General features: G+C 40.5%; 1 protein-coding gene across 1 annotated transcript in view; it reads left to right on the plus strand.

Annotated features, from left to right (window-relative positions):
- The window catches only part of LOC121303095 (lysyl oxidase homolog 2B-like), a 46,476-nt gene that overhangs the window by 19,370 nt on the left and 13,618 nt on the right, over positions 1 to 13,488 (plus strand). Inside the window, exons 5-7 of the mRNA XM_041233543.1 lie at positions 3,343 to 3,556; positions 8,507 to 8,690; positions 12,389 to 12,540. Of these exons, the coding sequence (XP_041089477.1) occupies positions 3,343 to 3,556; positions 8,507 to 8,690; positions 12,389 to 12,540 (550 nt within the window). The remainder of the gene's footprint in view (positions 1 to 3,342; positions 3,557 to 8,506; positions 8,691 to 12,388; positions 12,541 to 13,488) is intronic.

The raw sequence follows: 13,488 nt of genomic DNA on the forward strand, positions 1-13,488 counted from the left end.
CTGCTCGCTATTAGCAAACAGATTCATTTTTCTGTTTAACCTGGGATACAGTTGGTCAACGCTGCCACTGCGTTTAGGGATGAGCCATTGCTATAACTAGACTCATCTCGGTGTCCTTAATTCAATTAATCACAAAACAAACCGTTTATATTCAAGGCTGTTTTAATAAGATCAAGATTTGCGTCGCCTGCTGATTTATGTGGAATCTGGTCTTGGCTGGTGAAGAGAAATAGGTTTTAAGGAACACCAGGTTCTGCCATTAGCTCAGACAGGCTCTGTTTATTCTAACAGTGATCAGGAACGGCTGTGTTTCAGACTTTCCACCCTGAAGATAAAACTTTCCATGGCTTTGCTTGCTGCACGGCTGCTAAGTTTATCAGAAGAGCACGGGGGCTGCTCAAATCCCAACCACATGTCATAAATAATTCCTATGAATTCCATGTGACTTCAGTTTAGCTAAGTGGGCTGTGTGTTAGTTTATGGGATGTCATGTTTTGGAATATACTAGGAGGTAGTGTGTGTGTATGTAAGATCAATTTGAAGCTTTTGTTGTAGTATATATTTTTAAGTTTAAACAGTAGCATGGCTTGTTCATGCTTGCATTAACACTTCTCACAATTCCAGGAATGCATGCCTCATACATATGGTCAACATAATTTGTTACAAAGGAACGTGGAGTGAACATGGGCAATTAAATCCACATGCATTAACAAGGCTTAATTCAAAATGAATTACTTTAGAACTCAGAGGAAGTGCAGAAGACATGTGGAATTCAGATGGAATTCAGTATGAATTTGCAGCCGTTCTTTGTACAACGTAATCATTGACTCACAAAAGGCTTCACAATGCCACTCACTTGCATGCGAGTATGCATATGTGAGGCTTGCAAAATAAAAGCCCTAGCGGTCAATAATGGATTGATTCATTATTGCATCTGTACTGGACTGTCAACAAGGTACTAGTAAAGTCCTGTGCAAAGAAGGGTAAACTATTCTAGGGAAGGAAAGAGGGGGCATCGTGAGTCAAACATTATAAACAGGGTTGCCTGTGTAAGTTGTATTCTCTTAGGAGGCTATATATAAATACAGTATATTGAAATATTAAGAAAACTGTTCCAAAGCCCAATCATGTCAGTTTTTTTACAGCTCTTGGCTGAAGACTTGTGAAGGATAAATGTTTCCAGATGTGCAAAGCACTGCAGGAAAAAACAGAACCGTAATCTCTTCAAACACACCGTTCTCAAAAATCCATGCCTAAGCAGCTGCTAGGGTTTAATGAATCACGCTTCTAGCTGTGTGCGTGGATTCTGTCATTTTTAATAAGGTTACGTAGAAAAGCTGCAAATCAAATATAGTGCAGTACTTAGGTTTTGTTCAGTAAAGCAGCTAGGTGAAAAATTCAATGAGGCTATTTTATGGTGCCTTGGAATGAAATTAGCTAGCTGTCAAAATTCCAGTACATTCTATTCTGCTTACAGATGGGCACTGAATCTGCTATAGCACATTGCTCCAGTCTGTTCATTTCTGACAGTAGCTGCTCCAGTAATAGAGCTATCAAAGATAAATCTGTACATCTCACTTCCATGAATGGTTAAGCAATACAATTTAGTACTAGTACATGGCAGGGTTGAGAGAAGAGAAAGGGTGCTCCCTCCAGTCCAGGGCAGGCTTGAGGCATGGAGACTGAACTGCTCTCTCTCTCCCTCACCCCTAAGAGAAAGGATCCTCCCTCCAGTCCAGGGCAGGCTTGAGGCACAGAGAAAGAAATGCTCCCTCCCTCACCCTAAGAGAAGGGGTGCTCCCTTCAGTCTAGCAAAGGCCCTATCAGTGCTTGTGTTTTCTGTGCTCTGTGGGTTAACGGCGGACTCCAGTCTCTTTGGGTCAGATTGCGGGGGTCATTTTTAAAATCACTTTGTTTGTTTCTTGTCTACTCACATGTGTACTTGAAGTTTGCCCCGAGGGAGGCTGTTACACTGAGCTTACAGTCTCCTTCTGCTCCAAGGGTGAAAAAAAGTCAGGATGAGAAAAATAAAATAAAAAGGACACATTTACAATAACCAGGAGAAGTGTAAGAAAACTCTAAAGCCTAAATATCTTTAAGTGTATGAACAACTTGAGAGCCCCCATCCTACAATGTTAATAATAGAACAAGAAATCACTTTATGAAGTTGTCTGCAGGGCTTGTAACTTGGCATGCACCAGCAGATCACTTTAAGCAGTCATTAGCCTCCCTTGGATCCTTCAAGACCATAATGTACAGCTATCTGAAACCAGACAGCATTGCTGTTAATTTGTGTTAGCATGCGCGTGTCCTGTCATGCTTGAGATCTGATTAACCGTTTTTGCATGTCATAGCTGTATTAAAGAATCTCAACACGTATGTTTTTAAATAAATTAGGCCTTTTTTTTTATCTAAGGATTTCAGGATTGCAGGATTTCAATAGCACATTTTCTAACTCTAGGGATTCCCCGTGGATTGCATCAAGCGCCTATCTGTGGTTGTATCATCCTGTTTTAGTATAGGGAGTAGCTTCTGTGAACTGTGTAAAACTCTAAAAGAATAATGTGGACTAGCAATTGGTAGAAGAGATATAGGGGTAAATACTGAAATGCTAAAACTGTGGTTAATTTGGTACAGCTCTGTCTAACAGTCAAATTGACAGCTGAATTCAAGGGATCGGCCAGGGAGAAAGCACATGGTTTATTTTAGAGGGCTGACATAGTGGCTGAAATACACTCTACACTCAAGCTGAAATGTTAAGACCAGCAGGATCTGTTACTCTAGCCTGTGCTTGAATAGCAGCTGGGGATCTGGGTTCAACAGACACCCCTTAAGTAACACAAATGAAAAATAACGGACTTGATAAGTCCCACTTTTTTTAAACCGAGGAAAAACTTGTTTTTACTCCTCCAGTAAAAATGTGGACCTCACAGCTGCTTCATAGAATTGCTAGTTAATTGAATCCGCCACACTGCATTAAGTGCTTTTTAAAGCATTTGTAAAAGTTACCAACAGTGCCACCACCTGGCCACATGTTGTTATTGCGGTTCATTTTGAATTTATTTATTTGGAACCCTTCATCAGCAGCAATAACGGAATGAAAACTGGTGCTGGATAAAATAAGTATTTATATACCTAAAAAAATAAGTAAATAAGTAAAAATAAGTATTTATATACCTACCTGCATGAAAGCCTGTGGGTTGTGAGAATTTCAATGTCTGGTCAGCAATACATTTGCACACTACTGTAGAAGTGAGTAATCAATCGTTATTTAAAGAAAGACAGCATTGTATTGAAGTGCCAAGCATTACATTGAACTATATGTCCCCGCTTGCTGTTCAGGATGTTTGCGAGGAGGAGGAAGCACAGTTACTGGGATTACTCTGTGAACTGCACTGGGAACGAAGCCCACCTCTCGAACTGCAAGATGGGCCAGTCGGTGGTGCAGAAGAACAGCAGCTGTGTTGGGGGCATGCCCGTGGTGGTGAGCTGTATCCCGGGCAGAGCCTTTGCACCCAGCTCCATGACCGGCTTCAAGAAGGCCTTCCGCCAGGAGGTAGGACCGCAGTAGATACAGCTCTGGACAAAAGTTTTTGCATCACCCTGTAGAATTAACACATCGTGCTTCATAAAGTCAAAAGAACCCTGCTGAATAATGTTAAAATAACGACTCGCATACCGCTTTGTAGTTTTACCAGATACTTAATGAAAGACTGACAAAAAAACGGAAAAATTTGACATTTCAAAATCTACCATGAAATAGTGACTGCACTACTGTTATGGCTTCCAGTTAAATGAAAGATCTAAATTATGTTCATTTTTTTCTTTTTTTTTTTTTTAATTACACAGCTGTGCAAAAGTCTTAGACATTACCATAGACTCAGCCCGCACATATACATTTTAAATAAAAAAATAGTTTTACTTTATGGGTTTTTTTTTTGGATGCTTCTCACCCAAACTAAGCTGTATTAATATCAGTGGGAGTTGTTATGATAGTGAAAAACACTAGTGGAGGATTTGAGTACATTTGTGATGCCCCTAACATCGATATATATTGTAACTCCTGAAAAGTCTAAGACTTTTGCACGGCAGTTTGTGTCTCAATCCTAAAATTCTAGGTGATACAACACTTGTGGCCAGAGCTGTAGAAGCAGCAAAATCTGATTTCATTTTATTGTCTTAAAGTCAGTTTTAATATATTTTTTATTGTTGTTGATCAATACAAAATGCTATTTTATCCGTCAAAACAACTTTAAAATAACAGCCATTTATATATGTTCTGTGCTTTAAGGGACAAGGGACATATGTGTCCCAGAAATAAAATGAATGTTAACGTTGTTATTTTTGCAATGAGGGGCACGAAGCAGGGTTTAAAATGTACTGACAGGTTGGATCTGCTCATCCAAATGGCCAGTTCCCTCCTCGCTCTCAAATGGGTTTTAAGAAGAAACTGTTTGAACAAGCGTTCAGTTCCTTGTGTTTTTAAATCAGCCTCCGTCATATATTCTGCTAGGCTGGTTTCACAGACCCCGATTAGCCTTACCTTAGGCAATGTAATCCACGATTTAAGGCTCTGGGAAACCAGCCGATTCCTGTAGTTTTACCTAAGACTACGACTGAGTGTTTGAAAATTATGGATACAGATAAAACATACAGCTTTTGTGAATGATTGGCCTCTGTCTATGAAATCAGGCAAAGAGATCAAGAATTCATACCCAGTGCTTGGGGTGAATTCTACAATTAGTTTCAAGTCTGCTGTGGTCTCTGTGGCTATGGTACCAATAGTTCAAATAAGGCAGCTGATGGTTTTCACTACAGTGATATATATATTATATATATATATATATATATATATATATATATATATATATATATATATATATATACTACTACTTGATGATGACTACTATGACTACTACTACTGATAATAATAAGGAAATGAATGTAAATGTACATATGTATTATTTAATATATTCATTTCCTAGTAAAATAAATCTAATACACATTTTTATTCAAGCCCTAGACTATATATCCGTTCTCGGTATACAAGAAGAGTTTTTTTTTTTTTGTTATAGAATAATACATGCATTAAAAAGATTCCAGGAGAGAGAGAGAGAGAGAGAGAGAGAGAGAGAGAGAGAGAGAGAGAGAGAGAGAGATTAGAATTTAAATTGTGCCAGGAAATTTTCAACCGCAATGATTTGTAAACTGAGGGTAATTGTGTAACGAAAGCTGTGCAGTGCTGTGTGTGTGTGTGTGTGTGTGTGTGTGTGTGTGTGTGTGTGTGTGTGTGTGTGTGTGTGTGTATATATATATATATATATATATATATATATATATATATACTTCCCTTCTTGGTGCTGTCATTGTCAGTGTAGGGCTTTCTGAAGCTCCAGTGGAAAGTTTAGAACATGTGAATAATAAAGTAAACGTTACGTAGACAGCAGCAGCTTTTGGGAGTCGGGGCCTCACTTCCATGGCTGCTAAAAATGTAAACGATGTGCAACACTTCAATACCTGAACGTCCACATGGTAGCTGTTTACCGTGCTTGCTAATTTATTTTACTAGGCAAACGGAGATGGAAACTCTTACTGTTACAAAACATCCCCGAAATGGAATGCTTTCACAAGAAATTCTTTATTTTTTTGCTGGTAGTGTTGAGTTTCTGTTGGCATCTCCTGAAGAATTTCACTGGTGTTCCAGACTAAACCACACCTTTCAGAACGCCCCTCTCATGAGATGACATAACTGCAGACCTCTGACATGCTGCACGTATTCTGGTTTCTTTCTAGCTAGCTGTGAAAAAAAGGAATGTACCACATTTTCCACAGGGCTCAGCTGGTGCTACAAATGTTTGTTTTTAATAGGAATAAGATTGAAGAATCTATACTCATTTCTTCCAGTAGATTCTAGATGTTCACTACTAGATGTTCAATTTTCAGAATCTTGGCTCCAATTGTGATTTGAGAATGGACTTCCATAGCATTAAACCCTGTGCACTGCACAGTTTCAGTCCTTCACGGTCACTTTGACGCTGCCACTGACCCATAAATCAACTGCAGAGCGCAGCTAGGAAACCACACTATCATAACAGTCTCCTAAAGCACAAAACACTGTTTCCATATGGATTCCTTCAGCAGCTGCTGTACTTCACCTTGCTGTCCCCCGGCCATGTTTACTGGCCAATTCATTCTCAGTGTTTACATTCCCAACATGTTATTGTAACAGCCTAGTTTGATTACCTCATTATACCCTTTAGGGTCTACTTAGGTGCTATTCCACAAGGAGGAATTCACTGTTATAGAGAAATAAGAATTAGTGACAAACCAAGAAAGAAAACTCGCCATTCAAACTATCCATTCATACTGGGAATGTTTGTAACTCTATTTACACCCCTAAATAAAACCTAAGTCCGTATTGCTGTGTGTTGGCTTTCACACAAACCAGCCTTGTGTGAAGTTTTATGTAGGGTAACAAAACTACAAAGACAGAACTTCAATATCAAAATCATTGCTAGTAATGTTCCTTGTGTTTTATTTAAAATATATGCAACAGCTTCTGTTATATACACTAGATTCCCATTCTCCTTCTTTTTGGCCACTTTGAAGTGGGGAAGCGATGTTGTTGCAAGGCTCATGGAATTTGACACTTGTCTCTAGCTCTGATTTCACATGTTGAAGTGACCAAGGAAAATAGTGTGGTTTGAGTTGCATTAATTTGTTTTAAAAACACAGGCACCTGCCAACAAAGCACCTTCATTTTCAGATCTGCTGACTCTCTTATAACAGTTTCTGAGAGTAAAAGCAGGTAATAAAGCATGCTGAAAGCACGGTAAAGCATAGGTAAGCATTGTGAAGTATAGTAAAGCATATTAATAAACACGGCAAACCAAGATTAACTATTGTAAATGCAAAGTATAACCATGGGGAAAACATGGCAAAACTGCAAAAAATACTGTGGCAAACTTTGTTAAGGGCTTGCCCTTCATGACTGTGGAACTTGCAACAGAGAGATGGAGCTGTTCTATATTACAATAGATGCAATGCCTTGATCAATGTGTGCTAACTATCGCAGGTGTTTCCTGTAGTAGATTTGGAGACAGGAGACTCCAAGCTGGCTAAGAATGACGTGGTGTGCAAAGGGCAATACCAAAGGCTTATTGTTAACAAGGGGTGATTCTAAAAGCCAGTTAAATGGTACCAGACAAAGAGGCTGGAGGAAGTGTTCTAGTGAGTGTCCAGACGCTAATCTCCCCTTCCCTTCCCCAGGACCTCCGTGGCTGGTTGAGTCAGGCCTGCACATGCTCGGCATGTTTCCCTGCCATGGCTTTATTGTCTTTGGAGGAAAGCAGACTGGCTCAGAATAGCCATTGAAATACTGGCCAGCCATTTTTAGCCAATGAAACATAATCTCACCCATTATTGGTTACTGATAACTTTTCTCAACTGAACATACTCAATGATACCTCTAACTCACAGTGAAATATACAGTGTCTTCCTTTAATTATCCACATAATCATTGCATATATATGCTTGATTCGTTCCAAGTTCATTCCTCTTGTGTAGCATTGGTCAGAGGTTGTATCTTAACACCCTTACAGAAAGAAACATTGTAAGTTTAGCCTAGCAGAACCAAGGGCACTGCCAGCAGCGTTATCCATTTACTAAGGAACCCCGCTGTGTATTAATAGTTCATATCAATGAGATAAGATTGGCAAGTCAAAACATGAAACACATTGTTTCTAGCGCATTGTACATGCCCTTGTGCTATCGTCCGAGGTGATTTGGCAAAACTGCAAGTCCTTCTCTGCAAGACGGCTGTCAGATTCCATTCTGTTGGCTCCGTGTTCCGTGACCGTGGAATTCACTTGCTGGCTGCATTCTTTTCTTTATTGTTATTCTCTGGGAAGCTCCGCTTTAGCAATATCATTGCTAAATGATACCATGAACGCCTCTGCAGCACTCAGCATCAGGTAAATGTAAGAAATACAGGAGTAAGAGATATAATATAGAATGGGAATTATTACAGCCACTAGAGTGTCTGTCTGTCACACTCTACACAGTGAACACAATGCCTGTCTGGACTAATCATGCATCTTTTCCAGACTTTTTGTCATTGACCCTACTTATTTCGATAATTAATTCAGAAACACTCAGTCATAAACTGTAAAGGTCAGATTTGCGATGGTCTTGTTTGTCTGCTTGACTAAGCATCTTCTAAGTTTGACCTGTTACTGTACTGTTCCAACATGGTCTAACTGTAAACCTATGAATTATCTGAGCGTGAACCAATGTATCTGAAAAACTTTTGACGTCATGCAAATTTTACAGATATTATGATTGTGTGATTATATACTGTTGTTTAAATGGCTTCAGAGTTGCTACAGAAGTGAATAGAAGGAAAAAAAATAGGTGCCCTTTTTTCACAGGGGAAATGGGGTAACCTTATGCCTGGTTCATGCGATTTCTCCGCAACCTGTTAACTGTGTGTCTTTATTCTGCACAGCAACCCCTGGTGAGGCTGAAGGGAGGAGCCAACATCGGAGAAGGGCGGGTGGAGGTGCTGAAGAAAGGAGAGTGGGGCACCATCTGTGACGACAACTGGAATCTCCTCACTGCCAGCGTGGTGTGCCGAGAGCTGGGCTTTGGGAGCGCCAAAGAGTACCTGACAGGAGGCGTGCTCGGACAAGGTGGGAGGGGCTGGGGGAGGGCTTTCTGTCTCACCAGAAATTGTGGTCGTTGATATCTTTTACAAACCTACCTGCATGAATACGTCTGGGTGTGAGAATTGCAGTTTCCGCCCAGTAATACATTTGCACACTACTGTAGGAAGTTTAATTTGGCATCTTAAACAATTTCTAAAAAGTCTACCATTTGTGGCTTTATGTTCCTTTTCACACAATCAGATAAGCACTTTTCCAGATAAATAGAAAAATGAAAAAAGCACCTCCTGCGGGGTTAAAATGAGTGGCGAGTTTGTTATAGCTCCTTCTGCTCAGTGAAATAATACATTTTATAAAAGGATAAACACAACTGAGACCCTGCCATCGAACCTTAACCTAAAGGGGCTTTCTCCTCTTCATTTGCCCTGACAACCGCAAAATCAAAACAAGCAAAACATACATAGCTGCATAGATTTAGCAGATGTCCTAAAGCAATCAATCTTGCAGCAAATAGAAAAAAAAAAGTCAAGCTTTTGGCTCAGTTAAAAGGAACAACACAACTCAACGCTTTTTTGAGCCACACCTCCCATCGTTTCAGAAAACCAGATGTTAGCGTCTGCTTCGCAAAGTGATGCTCAGCAAAAACAGAAACGCATAAAAAATAGAGGTGAGCTGTATGGTCTGCTTATGGAACTGCACGTTCTGTGGCTGTGTGAGGCACGGGCCTTGCATTGCTTTCACCCCCCCCTCACAGCAGGAATCAATTAGGAGCTGTTTTAGTCAGACTGTCCGTTTGAACTTGCCAGTTTTTTTGGCAGGGCATTTCCGGCATGTGTTCTCAGTAAATAAAACTTCCAGGTGACCCTAAGTCATGAGCAATTGTCACACACTCAAGTTTGTGTTAATGCGTTTTCACCCGAGCTCTGAAGCAGCTCCTCAGTTGGGCTGCCGTAGATCTATGTAACCTTGGCTAGATCAGTGTTAGTATAGAGTTATAGAGTTTCCTTTTAGTTTTGCTGGTGCTAGATGGTGCAGCTGCTTACTCATAGACAAACCCTTTGATTTAGCCTACATTACACATGTCTATGGCAGGCACTAGAACTGAAGAGCAGCTCCTCAACCCACTGTCAAAGCAACACAGACTGAGCAAAAACAATGTAATGCAGCCCAGCCCAGTGCATTGCAGTTAAAGAACTACAGCTCCCAGCATCCCTCACCATTGCCTTGGGTGCAGAGGCATGCTGGGAGCTGTAGTCCTAGCTAGGGCTGTACCGATTCATGATAAAATAACTATGGCAGTGCAGCTAGAACTGAAGAGCAGCTCCTGAACTCACAGTCAAAGCAACACAAACTGAGCAAAACAATGTTGAATAAAGAATACAGAAGAATGGCTAATAAATGCCTGCACAGCAACCCAAGAAAGAAGTCCTTGCTTACTTTAGCCTTGGCCCCATCTCCAGTCACCCAGTTCAAAGGCAATGGGTTTCTTCTAGGAGCACAATCTCTTGCACTACATAGAAATAGGGCCAAAGGTTTTGCATCACCCTATAGAATTAACTGGCTTTGCTGAATAATGTGACGTTAACATATTGAATTCCACACCGCTTGGTAGTTTTCCCATATACTTAACGGAAAACGGACAACAATCCAACATTTTGAAATCTAACATGAAATACTGTACTACTGTTATAGTTTTGTGATATCATTTTGTAGCTTCTTTGATAACATAATGTGGAATAAAAGATTTGAATTATGTTCTTATAGTTTTTTGGTTTTTTTAATGATGTGTCAATCAATTGTCAGCCCTAAAATTCTAAGTGATGCAAACCTTTTGGTCAGAGCTGTAGCTGCTTTCTTTGATTCAACCCGTCTAAGAATGCCTCTAATCTCTTGGGGCGTGCTGTGAGCCCCCCCAGTGGCGGTGGGGTTAATTGTTCCCTCTGCAGGCTGATTGAGCTCCACAGCTCAGAGCTGCTCAGTACAGCAATGAGATGATAACTGCCCGGTTTGGCCTTACAAGGTCAGGCAGGGAGGCCTACTGATGTGTGGTATGTGGAAAATGTGTAGAACAGAAGGCAGGTTAGCTGTGCTGAAAGACTGTGCAGCCTTCTTAACAACTGCTTAAGAACTGAACATGGACTGGAATCCTTGTTATTTAGGAAGCTTTGCCCCCCCCCCCCAGTACATGTTGGTAATGGATTAGAAAAGTCAAGGGATGATCACTGTGATGGAAAGGGGACCATGTACCACTTAAATGATTTCAGGGTGCCCCTTTAAAAGTTTACCACAGTAACTGTGCGTGTTATTTTTGCAGCTTTCCCATACTTGTACCATGGCTTGCCTTCACACTGCTTGCCTACTCTTTACCATGCATTCACTATGCTTACTCACACCTTGCTGTGCTTTATGGTAAACATTTATCTGGTTTGTCTCGAAGACTATATTTTGGTATAGAGAAGAAATATGGAAGCACAGTCATGAATTACAGAGGGGGAAATGCAGTGAATTGCATGTAATTATTAGAACAGAAACCGTGGTGAAATTTGATATGGAAAAAACTCATGCAGCATTTCCAATGTGCAATGCTAATTTAAAGCAATTTTGTGTAACTAAATGTTCTGAGCAGTGCTTTTTCTAAATGCATTGGCCTTTAACATAAAGAAATCCTCCTACAGATTCATGATAATCTTAATAAACAGTCTTTTCCTGATTCTTGGGCTGGAGTGGACCTTGCATACAAGATCTTGCCATGGGGTTAACCATCTGTGTTCTGCAGTGTTTCACTCCTTTTGGTTCTGATGTTTCCAAGACAACTCCAGTGTGCCAACCAATCAGAGGTGTTCTACTATCTCCATTGGTTTTTATTTAAAAGTCACAATCAACGTTTTTGTTGCCAAAAAAAAAAACTGCTTGAAAATGTATTCCATTTTATGGACCTAATGCATCTGCAAGCAATGATTTACTGTTTTCCTCTCAAGTCTCAAAAGCCAGGTTCACATTTGGAAGCACAACGTGTTGCTCGTTGTAGAGAAAAATGTCAAGTCACCATCTCCAGTAAGATTCTATCCATGGTTGTATTCCAACCAGCAGCTTCTGGCCAGATTGCTTGAGTGTAGACCCAGCTTGATTCCTCCAAGGCCAGTCTTGTAATCTAAGATGCATTTTGTAAAGAATGGAAGAACATTAAATAATTCATGAACGAGAGGAGGCCATTCGACCTGTAAAGGTTCCCCGCAGCTGGTTGATCTCAAAAGCAAAGAATCCCAGTGATTCAGCATCATCACCATGGCTAGTTGACCCATTAGGGTTTTAGCAGTGTCCCCTAAGGTTTTCACAAACCTTAAAAATGTCGCGCTTTGCAGCAGAGCCAGGTAGCGCTCTTTGCATTAACAACATAAGCAATCAGCAATCTTAATAATGGCTACAGAGAAATGTTTTTCATGTAGGTTAATGTACTAAATTAAAAACATGCAAAATGCTAGAAATTAAGGGTAGAAATAGCAATACATATGGTTAGAAAAATAAACGGTGGCCACGAATTGGAACGAGAAGGAGCAGTGGCTGTGTAGCAGTTCATGTTTAAACAGCAAGAGTCACTATTCAAATGAGAAGCATTCATCAATAAAAAAAACAAAATCATGGGAAAGTATTTTGAATCCATGTGTTCTGAGCTTCAGGAATCTGGACCCCCTCGTACCCATTGTGTTGTGCTTTGTGCTTGTCAGGAATGGGCCCGGTCCACATGAATGAGGTGGAGTGCTCCGGCTTCGAGAAGTCCATCACGCAGTGTTTCTTCAACAAGGACTCTCTGGGGTGCAGCCATGAGGAGGATGCTGGAGTGAGGTGCAATGTGCCGGCCATGGGCTTCCAGGAGAGGGTCAGTCTCACACTGCATAGCACTGCTGTTACTTCACAAATAACCCCTGCTAGGTAGAGGTGCCACTTGATGTGTACACGTTCCACTGTGGTGTTGTGTGCCCCTAATTAACACAAAGCTTTGAATAGCATCTGCAATGCATACAATACAGCTCTTAGTACTAACTAGCTTAGTCATGTACAGCACAGACAACACAGCGAATAATCAGACTCCTATGCTAGTTTATTGCATTAATCAGGGATCCTTTCCCCTGTGCATCCAACTGCAATGATTGAATTAACCCTTTAAGGTACAAGGGACATCCCACAAATTATGCTAACTTTATTATTTTTGCAAAGAGCTGCGCGAAACAGAGTTTAATATTTGCTGACATTCAAACTGTCAGTTGGAGTCACGCTCAAATGTATTTTAAGAAGAAACTGTTTGAAGAACCGCTCAATTCCTTGTGGACCTTAAGGGGTTAAGAACAGAGTAGCAAGCTTCCAGACTGTTCATTAGGCAGCACTGGTGCTTGTGATTCTAGCTTAATGGAATGTGTGCTTCTTACCGACTGAGCAAATCCGATTGGCCTTTTGTTTTTTACCGTTATCTATAACCAGAGGTTTAAATAATGTAGGGTTATGTTGAGGACACAGCCTTCTTCCCAAGATCTCGCAGATGTTGTATAACAAAGTTTAGTTGACTCATCATTCCATGCACTTCATTTATTAATCAATTTAGGTAGCCATGTGTTCACTAAGAGTTTGTTATAAAAGACGTCTCTTGCTTGACCACATGGAGTCCCTGAACCCAACTACTGTTAACAGTATACTGTATACAGTCCAGACCCACTAATACTGAGGTGAGTTCATCTCCCTGGCATGTGCAATGGGAACATCTCAAACCCACGGCTGATTCCTAACATCTAACCCACTATTTCCCTCGGCTGTAATGTCTGATTAACAAAAA

The sequence above is a fragment of the Polyodon spathula genome, chromosome 31, assembly GCF_017654505.1.
Source record: "Polyodon spathula isolate WHYD16114869_AA chromosome 31, ASM1765450v1, whole genome shotgun sequence".
In the NCBI taxonomy this organism is placed as follows: domain Eukaryota; kingdom Metazoa; phylum Chordata; class Actinopteri; order Acipenseriformes; family Polyodontidae; genus Polyodon; species Polyodon spathula.